Source organism: Mobula birostris, chromosome 6 (assembly GCF_030028105.1).
Source record: "Mobula birostris isolate sMobBir1 chromosome 6, sMobBir1.hap1, whole genome shotgun sequence".
NCBI lineage: Eukaryota > Metazoa > Chordata > Chondrichthyes > Myliobatiformes > Myliobatidae > Mobula > Mobula birostris.
The window spans coordinates 126,334,678-126,351,138 of NC_092375.1; the positions used below are offsets into that span (position 1 = coordinate 126,334,678).

At 46.9% G+C, this 16,461-nt stretch overlaps 1 protein-coding gene across 2 annotated transcripts in view; it reads right to left on the reverse strand.

The window, feature by feature from the left end:
* The window catches only part of LOC140199346 (fibronectin-like), a 96,755-nt gene that overhangs the window by 66,423 nt on the left and 13,871 nt on the right, over window positions 1-16,461 (reverse strand). For both annotated transcript variants that reach the window (XM_072261243.1, XM_072261242.1), the window contains exons 8-12: window positions 14,135-14,314; window positions 12,549-12,728; window positions 11,306-11,458; window positions 9,316-9,444; window positions 5,051-5,194 (exon numbers count right to left, since the gene is read on the reverse strand). In XM_072261243.1, the coding sequence (XP_072117344.1) occupies window positions 5,051-5,194; window positions 9,316-9,444; window positions 11,306-11,458; window positions 12,549-12,728; window positions 14,135-14,314 (786 nt within the window). The remainder of the gene's footprint in view (window positions 1-5,050; window positions 5,195-9,315; window positions 9,445-11,305; window positions 11,459-12,548; window positions 12,729-14,134; window positions 14,315-16,461) is intronic.

The window sequence follows — 16,461 nt, forward strand, 5'->3', positions numbered from 1 at the left end:
TAATTGTCCTCTTTCCATGTGACTGGGACTTTAAATCAAACAGCACAAATAATGAGCAGTCTTGCATCCCTGCTCGAAGTGGGCAGGAAGAACAAGAGGACGTTGTGCATCTCGACCAGTAAAGAGCCAAATGCAGAAGGCACGGGATTGCTCTTTAAAAGACCCAACAGAGATTGGGTTGGAGGGCAAAATGACCTCCTTCCACAGTGCAAGCTTCTGTCATTTTCCCTCTGTTGGTTTACAAGTAGAGGCTGCCAGAAAGGACAGGGCAAAATTGCAGTCAGTGGGATAAGCAGCAGTGTAAAAGGGGGCAAAACTTAAAAAGGTGAACAGATACAGGGCTGGAAATGCTATATTTGAATGCACATGGTATACAGAATAATGTAGATAATCTTGTGGCACAGTTAAGAGATTGGGAGGTATGACAATGTGGGCATCACTGAGTTATGGCTGGAAGAAGATTATAATTAGAAGCTTAATATCCAAGGATACATATTGTATCGCAAGGACAGGCAAGTAGGCAGAGGGGGTGGTGTGGATCTGTTGGTAAGAAATGAAATCAAATCATCAGAAAGAGGTGACATAGTATCAGAAGATGTAGAATCCTTGTGGGTAGAGTTAAGAAATGGCAAGGGTAGAAAGACCCTGATGGGAGTTATATGCAAGCCTCCGAACAGTAGCTAGGAAGTGGGACACGAATTACAACGGGGAATACCTTCATAAATTATCGTATGTAAAGCACAGTAGTACACATAACACTCAGGGGTTCGGAGAAATGTTGTCTCATTTCCACATATGTTATATGGTTACATATGTTATATACATGTACACAGTTAATAAACTTGAAAAGGCAGGTCAGAAGGTCAATGCTATGATAGTGATAGGGGATTTCAATAGGCAGGTAGATTTGGAAAATCAGGTTGGTGCTGGATCTCAAGAGAGAATTTCTAGAATGCCCCCAAAATGGGTTTTTGGAGCACCTTATGGTTAAGCCCACTAACGGTCAGCTAATCTGGATTGGGTGTTGTGTAATAAACCTGATTTGATGAGGGAGCTTATGGTAAAGGAACCTCTGGGAGGCAGTGACCATCATATTATAGAATTCACACTACAGTTTGAGAGGGAGAAACTAAAGTCAGATGTATCAGTATTACAGTGACGTAAGGGGAAATGCAGAGGCATGAGAGAGGAGCTGGCCAGTGTTGACTGGAAGGAGACACTAGCATCAATGATGGCAGAGCAGCAATGGTTGGAGTTTCCAGGAGCAATTCGGAAGGTGCAGGATAGATACACCCCAAAGAAAAAGAAGTATTCTAAAGGCAAGATATTGCAACCATGGCTGACACGGGAAGTCAAAGCCAATGTAAAAGCCAAGGGGAGGGCATATAACACAGCAAAAATTAGTGAGAAGTTTGAAGGATTATGAAACTTTTAAAAACCGACAAAAGGCAGCTCAAAAAGCCATAAATGAGAGAAAAAGATGAAATATTAGCTAGCCAATACTATCAAAGAGGATACATAAAGAGTAAAAGGGAGGAAGTACAGATATTGGACCACTGGAAAATGATGCTGGAGAAGTAGTAATGGGGAACAAAGAAATGGAGGACAAACTGAACGAGTATTTTGCATCAGTCTTCATTCACTGTAGCTGTATGTTGGAAATTCAAGAGTGTCAGGGGGCAGAAGTGAGTAAAGTTGCCATGACTAGGGAGAAGGTGCTTGGGAAACTGGAAGGTCTTAAGATAGTTAAGTCACATGGACCAGATGGCCTACAGGGTTCAGAAAGAGATGCCTGAAGATATTGTGGAGGGATTAGTAATGATCTTTCAAGAATCACTATATTCTGGAAAATTGTAAATGTCAGTCCACTGTTCGAGAAGAGAGGGAGGCAGAAGAAAGGAAATTATAAGCCAGTTAGCCTGACCTCATTGGTTCAGAGGGTATTGGAGTTGATTATTAAGGATGTGGTTTTGGGCTATTTGGAGGCACGTGATAAAACAGGCCAAAGTCAGCATGGTTTCCTTAAGAGAAAATCTTGGTAGACTAAACTGTTGGAATTAACAAGCAGGACAGACCACAGAGAACCAGTGGATGTTGTGTTCTAGGATTTTCAAAAGATCTTTGCCAAGATGCCACACATGAGACTGCTTAATAAATTAAGGGCCCATGGCATTTCAGGAAAGATACTAGCGTGATAGATCAGCAGCTGATTGGCAGGAGACAAAGTGTGGGAATAAAAGGAGCCTTTTCTGATTGGCTGCTGGTGACTAGATGTGTTCTGCAGGGGTCAGTGTTGAGAATTTTTCTTTCTACATTACATGTCAATGATTTGGATGATGGAATGGGTGGCTTTGTGGCCAAGTTTGCAGATGATACAAAGATAAGTAGAGGGGCAAGTACTGTTAAGAAGCAGGGCGGCTGCAGAAGGACTTAGACAGATCAGGAGAACGGGAAAAGAAGTGTCAGGAGGTGTATGGTCATGCACTTTGGTAGGAGGAACAAAAGCATACAGGTAGACTATTTTTTAAACTGAGAGAAAATTCAAAAATTCAAGGTTGCAAAGTCCTTGGGAGTCCTTTGTAGGATTCCCTGAAGGTTAACTTGCACGTTGAGTTGGTGGTGAGGAAGACAAATGCAATGCTAGCTTTAATTTTGAGAGGACTAGAATATAAAAGCAAATATGTAATTTTGAGGCTTCATAAGGCACTGGTGAGGCCTCACTTGGAGTATTGTGCAGTTGTTGGCCCTTATTTAAGAAAGGATGTGCTGACACTGGAGGGGTTTCAGAGGAGGTTCATGAGAATGATTCCATGAATGAAAGGATTATCAGATGAGGAGCGATTGAAGGCTCTAAGCCCTTACATGCTGGGATTCAGAAGAATGAGGGGGGATCTCATTGAAACCTACTGAATATTGGAAGGCCTAGTTAGAGTGGATGTGCAGAGGATGTTTCCTGTAGTGGGTGAGCCTAGGACAAAAGAGCACAGCCTCACAATAGAGGGATGTCCATTTATAATGGAGATGAGGAGGAATTCCTTCAGCCAGAGGGTGGTGAATTTTTGGAATTCATTGCCACAGGCAGCTGTGGAAGAAAAGCCATTGGATGTATTTAAGGCAAAGTCTGATAGGTTCTTGATTAGTCAGGGAGTGCAATGTTGCAGGGAGAAGGCAGGAGAATGGAGTTGGGGGGAATAGATCAGCGATGACGAAATGGTGGAGCAGACTCTATGGGACGACTGGCCGAATTTTATGTTCTTATCAAGGATCAACTTTCAGATTTGACATTTATTCCCCCAGGCATTCAGTGCTTTTAGAGTCCAAGTTGAAATGAGGCCATCTGGCATCTTAAGACTTTGGCTGACCTCTAGTTTAACCCAATTTATCCATCTTTGTATCTTGGCCCAACAGTTTTAGCCTTCAATTTTTCCTTTGAAGGCAGATAGTACCCCTCTAAATGAACAATTATTTCTTAACAGGTCTCTTAAAATTCAGTCAACTCAGTGGAATTCAGGTGTAGGGAGAGTAAATTTTATCCAGTGATCACTACCGCTTACCAATGAACTTGAACTCATGAGAAGATAGGCCACTGGCACAGGCGACTGTGCACACACATATCCGGAGTCTCTGTTCCCGGCCAAGTCAGCGAAGCTCCCTCTACGTCATCCCTTCACTCCCAGGGTTGGACACAGAGTGAAGCTCCCTCTACACCATCCTATCACATTCCCAGGGTTAGACAGAGAGCGAAGCTCCCTCTACATCATCCCATCACACTCCCAGGGTTGGAAAGAGTGAAGCTCCCTCTACATTATCCCATCACACTCCCAGGGTTAGACAGAGAGTGAAGCTCCCTCTACACTATCCTATCACATTCCCATGGTTAGACAGAGTGAAGCTCCCTCTACTCCATCCCATCACACTCTCAGTGTTAGACACAGAGTGGAGCTCCCTCTACACCATCCCTTCACTCCCAGGGTTAGACAGAGAGTGAATATCCCTCTACACCATCCCACCACATTCCCAGGGTTAGACACAGAGTGAATATCCCTCTACACCAACCCATCACATTCCCAGGGTTAGACACAGAGTGAAGTTCCCTCTACACTATCCTATCACATTCCCAGGGTTAGACACAGAGTGAAGTTCCCTCTATACTATCCTATCACATTCCCAGGGTTAGACACAGAGTGAAGCTCCCTCTACACCATCCCTTCACTCCCAGGGTTAGACATAAAGTGAAGCTCCCTCTACACCATCCCATCACACTCCCAGGATTAGACACAGCGTGAAGCTCCCTCTACACCATCCTATCACATTCCCAGGGTTAGACACAAAGTGAAGCTCCCTCTACACCATCTCACCTCCCAACATCCTCTCCTCTCATCCAAAGCCATTCAGCTCAGATTCCTATTACCCCCTACAGCACTCAGTACTCCCTCAATTACCCTAAGGTCCCAATCCCTCAACCCAACAGTCTCCCCAAGGCCATGACCCTCCAACCTTAACTGCACCATATCTCCGAACCTGATCACATATTTCCTGCCTACACAGATCACTGACCTACCCCACCTTGGGTAAAATTTAGGCCCAGTAGCCCGTCCGTGATGCTCTGGACCTGGCTTTAGTGCTGGTGGCTCACTTGGTCACTGAAGCACAACTCCATTCTGCAGCCTGCACAGAACACCTGCATCTCTCGGTTACTTCGTGACCCTCAGACTGAGCAGCAAGCACTGGCCCGTGAGCTCCCATGCCTTTCTTGACATCTCTTAAGCCCATCTGGAAAATGAGATGCACTCCCAAACACGGTACCAGCAGTAGGTTGGCGTGGGTCTGGAATGAGCCGCGGTCCCGTGTTATACCAACACACAAGTCAGAGCAGCACCACCATTCCAAGGCTAAATCACTCAGCCAAATCAATGGTTGCTTTGTACAGGAGGCTTCAATTTTCTTGGGTCAGTGAACACAGGGGTCAACCAGGGTTCTCATCCTTGACCATCATCTGGTGACTCTTGCTGGGCACTTGGTCAGAGTTCAACACTGGACACATGCTTACCTCTCTCCGAGTTCTCTGGTTCACAGGTCCATTCACCAACTCCCCGGCCATGGCACTGGCACAAGTAATGGATGCCGTTGAGATACTTGGGAAACGAGTCACCGATCTGGTAAAACTGGCCTGTCTCGGTGTCCTGGCACTGATCTAGAGAGTGGTTGGAACAGCGGACACAAGGTCACAGACAGTACACCAGCAGGCCACTTAACGGCAAGTGTCGTCTCTCAACAAGCCCCCTCCCGCTTCCTTCACCATAACATTCACTCCAAGTTCTCCAGCTTCCCCGTAACCCCTCAATCCTATTCCCCAGAATCAGGTTTACTGTCACTGACACATGTCGTGAAATGTGTTGTTTTGTGGCAGCAGTACGGTGCATAAAACATACTATAAATTACAGTAAAATATATACGGTATGCGTATCTTCAGACTCCCTGATGGTAGTGTTGAGAGGGGTCTTCAGACTCCTGTACCTCCTCCCTGATGGTAGTGTTGAGAAGAGGGTCTCAACCACTCCACACATTTTCATCATTCTTACAGTAAAATAGCTTCTCCAAAATTACTCATTTGATTTACCCGGACTTCTTAATTTTAGCTTGCTGTACAAGTATAAAAACCTACTTGTATAATGACAATTTCTCCCTTGGTTCCCGAGAACCATTTGGAACCCAAACAGTTTGCATGTCTGAAATGTGGTCATCGGGCAATATACTTAAATAAAAACATAGACAGGCCAAGGGCAACATGTCGTGAATCCAGTTCATTTCACTCACTACTGCTGTGAACCCCACTCGTGCAGCACAGAAGATACCTGATGGAAAATCCATCTCGGTGGTCTCTCAGTTGTCCAGTCACAAACACAGGCTGTACACAAGATGGATGATCACAACCTAGGGAGGACCTGCACTAACTCTATCCAGTCACCCCTCGGCTGACACTTCAGCAAAGTTGGTGACCCAATGCTGCCCTGTAGTTCGTGTGGCCTGGATTCAGTGCCGTCTGGGTGCAGCTTCCACATTCTCCTTGTGAACGCTTGGTTTCTTCTCACATCCCAAAAGTGTGCAGGTTGGCTGGTTAATTGCCTATAGTGAAGATGAGCTGCAGAACCTGGGGCGAGATGATGGGAATAGGCCACTGAGCAACGAGGCGGCAAATCAGATTGCTCTGTGAGCCGCTATAACCCAATGGTCTCCTTCACTGTTACATGGAAAGGTGAAATACATTAAGTCTTTCCTCTTCAACATGGTTTTGTAAATTCAGTCAATGCTGTCTCCAACAAGATCATGAAAAGACACCATTTTCAGATCAGGGCGCAGTCTTGCCCGCTAAAACCACTGGAGCGCTCAGTTTACTTATGACAGGAACGTGAACGCTGGGAAGTTTCAGCCTCAAAATCTAGACTCACCACAAAAGTAAAAAAAACATAAAGAGAAACAAAAAGCACAAAAACTTGCTGAGCTCTACTTTTAACCGGGATTATGCCTGAAATCATCTGCACATTTGACAATGTTGTATAGTATTACAGCTAATAGTCTAATCTCACATATTTGGGCATGCCTGGGCTTCGCAGACTCATGCCCAGCTGTGTTGAGTGTAACACTGTGCAAAATCTGTACTGCACACCGAGCGACAAGGGGACGGGTAGCATGAGCCAGCAGGAAACGGGTACAAAGAGGAGATTCCCTGCTTCTGCTCTTACAATTGTGCTGCATTTGTTTCAACATGTGTAAAGTTAAAATCAGAGCCGTGTTTGCTAAAAGGTTCACCAGCTGCCTGGAATGCCAGACGTGGTGCTGGTGAAGGATTCTAAGGGGAATTCATTCAGATTTGGAATGAAAGTTCAAAAGGATTTCAGCAGTCTACCACTTCCTTGGCAGCACTTTGCTTTGAAATAGGGGCTTGATTTACGACTGGAGGAGGAATTAACCTCAGCTAGCCGTACTTTACAAGGAGAGGAAAGCTGGTAATCAAAGAAGACTAATTGAACTTAATTGGCCGGAGATTCTGGTCTGGGGGTATGGTGGGGAGGAATGAGGAGAAACCTTTTTTTCCTACTCTGCCAGTGTTCAATAATTAGGAATGCATTAATTAAGAAGATGGTGCCCCACACTCTCATCTCTTTCCAACTACTCTCCCTCAAGCCCTCTCCAGACTCAGCACAAGCTGTTTCTTCTCTCATTCTCTACCCCACAAAAACCTATTGGCCTCCCAACTCCCCTTCCTGGGTCCTGTGCTGACAAATCTGTCGCAACGTGCTGTTTCGGCAAACCTCCTCGGAAAACCATGTGCACCCCCTTGTCTATGCAACCACCCTGTCCCATCTTGAATCTCTCCCTCCAAAGTTCTCTCAACCAAGTGCCAGGGCAGGGTAGGGGTTAGAATAACACTTTACAGCACCAGCATTCTAAAGATCAGTGATCAATTCCTGCTGCTGTCTCCCCATGACCACACAGGTTTCCCCCGGGTGCTCTGATTTCCTCCCACGTTTCAAAGGGTTAGGGTTAGTAAGTTGCTGGCATGCTATGTTGGTGCTGGAGGTGTGGCAATACTTATGAGCTGGCCCCAGCACATAAGACTGCACTGACTGTCAATGCAAAATGATGCATGTCACTCTGTTTCTTGATGTTGCTGCCATACATATTGGCACAGCAACATCGGAGGTGTAATGCCTTGGTTCATATGGCTCGTAGTTTCTCTCTGGTATGCTGTTCTGTTCTGTGTATGCTGCTTGTTTGGGTTACTATTGAAGATAAGAGATAGGAGAATTGTATCCCATTCAGTTAGAATGGCCGGATTTAGAGGAGGTTTCTCTGGTGAGGGACACGAAGGTTGGGCTTGGAGATTTTGAGAGGGGAGAAGAGAGGAGATGCTGGAGAGAAGAGGTCGTAGGACTCGACCAGGAGCGGGGCCATGACATGACAAATCCCAGGGAGATCGAAGGAGGATCAGCGAAGGGGAAACTGTGAGCTCCAACTTGACTGTCTCATTAAAATGGGCCCTTTTATATTTTTGCATTTTCATTACTAACCCTTTAGTCAAATTAAGAATTATAAAGCTAAATCATTTAATTGTATGCAGTGTACTGTTATTTCGTGGTACTGATTTGTAACGGGGTAACAGATCACTCAGCATCCACACAAACGGTGGTTTCGGGGACTTGCGCTTCAATCTCCCACGTTTGGCAGGGCCGGAGGGTGTCTCCCCTAGACTTACACAGCCAACGGAACCAGCGTGTTTCAGAGGGAAAAGGCACGAGGCCCTGAAGAGGCGATACAGGGAGCTAGATAGGAAGCTGAAAAGGAGGACCTCAGGGGTGGTAATCTCTGGATTACTGCTTGTGTCACGCACCAGTGCGGGTAAAAATAGGATGATTTCACAGATGAATGCAAGAAATAAAGCTAAACTAATCTAATCTAACCCATGCCTGAACTTCTGCTGCTCAATATTACCATCCAATCTGGTCTTGGCATGATTACAATCATCGGTAATGTCTCCTGGTTCCTGATACAGGGTCCCATCCCTGCCCATCCTGACGACACCATGTGGCTCCTCCAGGACCAGGCTGGTCAGGTTGCCCCTCACCTGTTCTGTAGAGGAAAAAGCTTCCTGGGGCCTTCCTTTTCGTACACTGCCTATTCCATTATTCCTTTGTTTTTGCATTATTTGTTTCTGTAATTTGTAGTAATTAAGTCTTTGAACTGTACTGCTGTCAGAACACAATGAACTTCACGTCGCAGAAGTGACGACAAATCTGATTCTGACCCTGAGTGATTCCTCCCTCAGCCCCCCTGGATCTGTCTCCATTTATGTCATTTGAAAAGGGCGCCACAGTAGCGTAGCGGTTAGTGTGATGCTATTACAGCTCGGGGGCCTTCCGGAGTTCAAAATTCAATCCCAGTGCCATTTGTACGTTCTCCCTGTGACCGTGTGGCTTTCCTCAGGGTGCTCCGGTTTCCTCCCACAAGCCCAAGACGTACATTGATTGGTCATTGTAAGTTGACCTGTGGATAGACTAGTGTTAAACAGGAGGGTTGCTGGTGCTGCAACTCATTGGGACAGGAGGCCCTGTTCTGAGCTGTACCTCTAAATAACTAACTAACTAAAATGAAAACACAGTAGGTTCAAGATTTATGCTGCCCTTCCTTGGGCCAACTCTCTATCAGCCCACTGTGGGTTTGTTGTGTGGGGTGGAAAGAAAATCCACCCCAAGACTACCCTCCCCCCCCAACCAGAGACCTTAGCTCAAATCACTTCTAAGGGGGAAGACATACCAATGGCGTCACACTTCCACCGTCCTCGGCCTTGCCCAAAGCAGGTGCAGTTCATCTGGTAACCCTGTTCGTGCAGCTTGTTAAACCTCTGGTTCACATCGTACGTTACTCCATCCACCACGCACTGGTCTGTGGGCAGAATAGAAGACGTGGAGTTACGTCAGGTCACAGTGGCAAGTCTCACCACTACTCAGTTTCAACATTCCAAGTCTCTCCTTCATCCGTCCCTACCATTCCAAATGTTTGCTCCGCTTTCCGTCACACGATCGGAAGTCCAGAACTCGAGGCCCCGAGTCTGAGGCCACGCTGGGGAGGCTGCAGGCCCAGTGTCTATGAGTTTGAGTCTGCTGGAAGCCAAAGATGGACCGTACTGTCGTTGGAGGACTGTGTACGTGGGTGAGAGGATGGAAGGGACTTGTTTTGCTGTTCTTGTCGTGTCGCCCGCTGTGTTTTGTGTTGTTCAGCTGAACGCTGAAGGTGTGCAATGCTGGCATTGGAATGTGTGACAACACTTGCCAGCTGCCCTCAGCACACCCTTGGGTGTGTTGGTTAATGTACAGTTCAATGCATATGTGATAAATAAATCTGAATCCTGAATCCCACCTACCTAGCTTCTCTTTAAAGAAATCTAAAACATTTCCTTCACTCACAGCCTGTGGCAACCAGTTCCCCACTCACTGGCTTAAGAAGTGTCTCCTGCACGAAGAGAAGCACAACCCCCGCTCGTTATCTCATCAAACCCCAGGAAGAACTTCAGCAGGATGAACATAACATCCAGCCCTTTCAGTCTGTCCTATTACCCAGTTGTTCACCACTACCTTCCTGCATGAATTCCATGCTCGTCTCTCTCCTAAACGTACTGACAGACAGGGCATCTGTGCTGTCCTTTATCTATCCAGTAACCCCTCAGCCTCCTCTCCCCTGGCACAGGAAACACCCTTCAAGAACCTAGCCTGTCACGCCTCTGCCCAAAGAAGCAGTTCTGGGACGTTGCGTTGCTCCTGAAGTGCATGGAACCTCAACTCTGATGCCATCCTATAGAATCAGCCCTCAACCATCGCCTGTACCTCTGTACCCTCTCTCAAATGCGAGGAGAACTGTCCTCCAAAGAGTGGCATAGTATTCTGTACAAGCTCCCACCCTCCAAACCCATCCTGCTACACAGGAACTCCAGAACTTTGCTTTGCAAAGGGCATTACATTTCTGCCTTGCTGCCTGTAATGCTTTGTACCTTGTATCCCAGATCCCTCTGCATCTCCGTCCAACTCTGTGTACGGCTTCCTTAGTCTACACACCAAATACCACACCTTGCACTGATCTACACAGATTTATTTTCCATCATCCTGTAAGTTTCTGAATGAACTTTTGTCGCAATCTTCCTCTATACTAACTACAGCTTTCATGTATTGACATTGTGTATGTTATGCTAGTGCACCTGAAGTCAGTGTTATAATATAATCCTGTCAGAAATAAAGGCTCCCTTGTTGAAACTTGTCTAAACGGTCGCCTCAATCACTTCTTTCAGCACACGCCGACAGGTGGGTTCTACTGTTGGGTTATTGCTGAGATCACTTGCATTTCTCCACTCACACAGATTATTAAATCATTTTTTCCCCTCTGTAGTTCTGTTCTTCAACTCCAACCGGATGAAAAATGGATATGTAAGATAAAGACAGAGAAAAAGAGGGAAAGTGACAGAAAAAAGGATTCAGAAAAGGATAGAGAGGTGAAAGTGAGAAAGAGGGAGAGAGACAATGGGGGGGAAGAGAAGAAAGGATGGAGAAGGGGAAGACAGAAGAACAAATTGAGACAGAAACAGAAAGGCACAAATTAGAAAACAATGGAATGGGGTTTGAGATTGGAAAGCAGGAGTAATGTGAGTGATAGATAAAGAGTATACCGTTTCCGGTATCACTACTGGACGAGGAAGTCCACAGGCTGGTCAGGCTGTGAGCAGAAACCGGAACGTACAGACAGCACGTTGACTGACCTCGCAGCTGAGTGTATGAAATGCAGCTCCACTCCCCACGGCCATTTCCATCACACGTGCATCTCATCATGTGGCCCTGGTCATGGCGCTTGTCCCACTGGTCTCCAACGTGATACATGACCCCCTCCTGGGTGGTGCACACTTCTTCATGTTCTAATGAGGAGCGAAGGGAATGGAGTGGCAGCGTAAGTAACAACAGGAGTCCAAGGGAGCTAGTGATGAAATCATATACCAATCTGCACAAAGTTCACACTGTACTCACACAGCATGCTGTATTGATGTGATTCATTGCATTTGAACACTTCTCCCAAACTTCATGTAATTCCAGTCACTATTTTAAATTCACTGAGCTTTCTTACTGTATGGAGATATTGCTGTAGATTACAAGGGACACCAGATTGACTTGTAGTGTTTGGGGCATGAGCTTGGAATAGGAGCCAACTTGGTCAGGGTGGCAGGGTAGCATTGAGGTTAGCCTGTCAACGTTTAATTCCCGCCACTGTCTGTGTTTGTACGTTCTCCCCATTACCGCGGGGTTTTCCGCCGGGTGATCCGGTCTCCTTCCACATCCAAAAGACGTGGTATGGAAAGTTGTGGGCACGCTACATTGGTGTTGGAAGTGTGGTGATCTTTGTGGGCTGCCCCCCAGCATAATCCTTGGACCATGTTATTCGTTTATGCAGAACAACATTTCATGGCAGGTTTTAATATAGGTGTGACAAATAAAGCTAATCTTTAAACTGTTACTCAATGCATGGTACTAATACAGAATTTTCTCCCTCAAAAAAAAACTTCTGGAGGCTGGGGACAGATATAATTTTGAAAGTGAGATTAAAAGACGTTTGTAAGAAAGTCCATCCAAGGGTATGTGAACAAGATGAATAAATAGAGGAGAAATGGATCAGCAATATTCTAACAGTGACAGACAAGGCCAGGAATGGTCTACACTTCCAAGTTGCCTACTGGCAAAATGGATTCTTTCCGATGCAGAATATCTAAATTACTTTTGTAACCTGGATAAGGGTACGGCATGGACAGATGTAAGCGAGACAGAGGGGGCTGGTGGGTGGATCTACTGGAGAATTAGCACAGGAGCTAGTGATTGAATGGCTTGCTCCATGAATTTAGAACAGGAGCTCAGTATACAGGTCCAGAAGCACAAAGCTCTAAAGGACTTCACTATTCCCTTGTCTCTTCTGCAATATTAGAATGTCTAATACCGTAAATTTCTCTCCAGCCATACCTGCCATTGGGCAGAAGCCAAACTTCCCATCGCCGTCGTAGTTAGCAGTCGTCCCACACCACTTCATGCCATCCTTCCTGCCGTCTGATGTGCAGGCAGTGTAGTTCTGCTTGTTGTACAAGTAGGGGAAGTGGCACAGGGCACCGTTCGAGTTCCCTCCTCTCGTCTGGATGTAGTTGGCTGCTTGCAGTAAATTGTTGAGCAAGGTCGGGGTGGGGTGGGGTGGGGTAGGAGAGAGTGGAAGAGAAAAGCTTACAACCCCCGCAGAAGATTCATACTGTCAGGCTTTGACCACATTCTCCAATGCCCTCAACCCACTTGACTACCTGCGAGTCGGCCTGCCTACTGCACCTGAAGGAAAACAGCATTGATGGTCCTCCCCATCACGACTGTGAAGCTCGTGATGCAGGCCTCCACAAGTTACAGCTGCCTGACAGATGGACATCCCGTGCATTCGAACGGGGATTTGCAGCTGCGGTGGGGTTACAAGCATCTTCTGGTGGATCGTGACAGGGCATTTCCTCACAGCTTCTCTCCCCACCCAATGCTCCTCCTGAGCAACAACTGGGGTGTGGGGGGAAGGGGGGGCTGGGTCGAGCTGTGCGGCGGGCTGACCTGCTCACTCACCGAGTCAGTGAGCTGCACCAGTTGCTGCTTCTCCTGTGCCTGCCCATACTCCCATCACAGCTGTTTCTGTGATCCTCTCCTGCATGCTGCCCTTCATCTCTGACCTTACGAACAACTGAGGGTGATCAGCAATTCTCCGGAATGGAACCCTCGCACAACCTGGGCACTCGACTGCCCACATGCAGCTGACAGGAAACAGTTTACTCCCTGAGACTCTTCCTAGAGAAACCAAATGTGGCCTGCTCTATTAAGGGAGGGGAACGTTGACTGAGAGGCCTGCGTTGGGCATTTTCATGCCTTACAAGGCGCATATTGGAAGTCTGTATGGGGTGCCACTCCTCGCAGAGACTAAAGCAATGTGTGATTAAGTGCCTTGCTTAAGGGCACAAAGACACTGCCACAGCTGAGGCTCGAACTAGCGACCTTGAGGTTACTAGACGAACGCCTTAACCACTTGGCCACGTGCCCAACACATGCTCTATTAAGAGGCTTTACATACAAGAAACTTGCAGGCAATGAACTCAGGAGGGAGCAATGCCATATTATTTTCAGGCATCTTAATGCTTCATCCCCCTAAAGGACTCGTAAAGCCACTTTCTCCTAAAATGCCCTTTAATTACACCTTCGGCAATGGGTATCAGTCTATTTTGCCATGTTGTAAGTGAATCCTAGCAAGTTATTTGACATGGGTGGGGATTCAATGCCAGTTTCCCCTCAGCCATGTTTGTGCTGTCCCCTCATTAACGAATGGCCAGACAGCACAGGACGGTCAGCCCAGGCATCACCCCAAATGGAGGGGACATGGGGCAGGTACCTGCAGACTGCTACGGCCTGTGGTTCCTGTCCAACTCAAGTCAGCCAGCCAGTGGGTTAGGTAGGGGGCACTGCTGTGCACCGGACTATTAAGCTGAACCATAAAACGACCGCGAAGACGGACTCGGGAAGGCGTCCTCACTTACAGGCCTGCTGGTTGCAGAAGGAGTAAGTGCGGCCATTGTCAAAGTCCGCGCTGGTGCTGCACCAGAATTTGCCATCTTGCCGTCCGTCTGTGGTGCAGGCGTGGTAGGTCTTTCCCATGAAGGTGAAGGGAAACACACAGGGAGCTCCATCTGCATTCCCTCCGTAGTGAGTGTGCTTTACTGGATGAAACAAAACAAGATTTACAATCTCAGAACATCCCAAAGCACCTCACAACCAAACAGCCTTTGGAACTGTGGTCACCATTCTAATGGGGGAAACAGTTCACTCAGATTCTGCACGGGAAGTTCCAATGTAGATCAATACTTTAGCTGAGGGGTGAAGATTGACCATGACCAGACAGCATAGAGAACCCATCTGCCCTCTCTCAAGTATGATTCTCCCCTAAGTGACAAAGCTCCTGGCAATGATGCACTCCCTTGATACCACACAACAAAGGTCAGCCTGCACTTTAGTGCCGAGCTCTTTGGAGTGGGATGAGCCTCCTGAACACACCTGAACCCACGCCCTGGCTAGCATCAGCATGAGTGTCACTATGGATTAGAACATAGATATCTACAGCACATTACAGGCCCATCGGCCCACAATGTTGTGCCAACCATGTAACCTACTGCCTAGAACTTCCATAGCGCATAGCCCTCTATTTTTCTAAGCTCCAGGTACCTATCTAAGGGTCTCTTAAAAGACCCAATCGTATGCGCTTCCTCCACCACCGCTGGCAGTCCATTCCACGCACCCACCGCTCTGTGTGTGGAAAACCTACCCCTCACATCCCCTCGGTACCTGTTTCCAAGCACCTTAAAACTATGCCCCCTCGTGTTAGCCACTTCAACCCTGGGAAACAGCCTTTGGCTGTCCACATGATCATCTTATACACCTTTATCAGGTCACCTCTCATCCTCCGTTGCTCCAAGGAGAAAAGGCCAAATTCACTCAACCTATTCTCATAAGGTACGCCCTCCAATCCTTGTAAATCTGCTCTGCACTCTCTCCAGAGCACAAGGTTATAGCTTCATGCAATGTGATTGCAAGACAGGGAAGAAGATGAAAGCTGGAGCTCAGGGGCAAAATTAATGCAGAGCAGCCTCCTTTTCTATTGAGGGACAGGGGAGAATGTGAGGGACGATGACAGAGCAAATTTGATAATGCACCCTCTCCAAATTCCCAGGCTGGTCCAGCTAAGCACCAATGACAGAACCTGCTGTCACGTTCACTCCGTGTATAAGGAGCAATGTACTAGGTTGCAAAACTAAGAGCTATTCCTGACTCTGTCCTGGGATGCTGAAAGAGTGAATATGCAAGGTCTGCAGTTAGTATTTATTATTTTCACATCTTACCAGATCGGATGAATTGAGTTTGAACGTACCTTGAGGATATTTCAATTGCTCAAACTAATGACTGGCAAGACTTTCAGGGACAGTTATTTCAACAAAAATCACCCCACTTCTTGCTCTCCTTAGCAAGACTGCAAATCACCAGGGAAGCAACTCATGCAGGGCACACAAATCCAATGATCCTGCTAACCTGCATTTCCTTACAGCTTCAGTGTTCCCCGCTCACACACAAATACCTTCCCTGACCTTGCAAATTCCAACAAGAACACAGCCGCTATAACTCTTCTGTGATTGGTAAGTCTTCAGGATAAAGACCTTTCAAAAATTGGCTTTATTTGCCACATGTACATCGAACCCTGCAATGGAATATGCAACTTCTATCAATGACTAACATAGTCTGAGGACAAATCATACAGCACAGACAGGCCTTTCGGCCCGCCACATCTATGCTAGCTTTTCTGCCTACCTATACTGACTCCACTTGGACGCATTGTATTGATAACCTTCCAGCCTAACCTATTCAAGTGCCCGTCGAAATACTTAATTTAGACATTTATCACATTCCACCCCCTTTGGCAGCAAGTTCTGATATTAACCACTCTGTAAAATACTTCCTCCCCCCCCCCAACCAAGAACCCCTTTACAAACTCATCTTCTTGCCTTAAACCCGAGTCCTCTTGCTCCCGATACCCCAGGTACAGTAGGTAGCGAAGGGCAAGTCACCAGGGGAGCAATTCGTGGAGAGCACAATGCTTTACAGCACCAGCTGCAAAGACTGGGGTTCGATTCCTGCTGCTGTCTATAAGGAACTTGTATTTCTTCCTGTGACCTTGTAAGTTTCCTCCCACTTTCCAAAGCTGAACGGTTAGTGGTTGCAGGCATGCTACGTCAGCGCTGGAAGCCTGGCGGGCTGCCGAGCACAATTGTTGATTTGATTTGATGCACTGTGTGCTTCAGTGTACACGTGACAAATA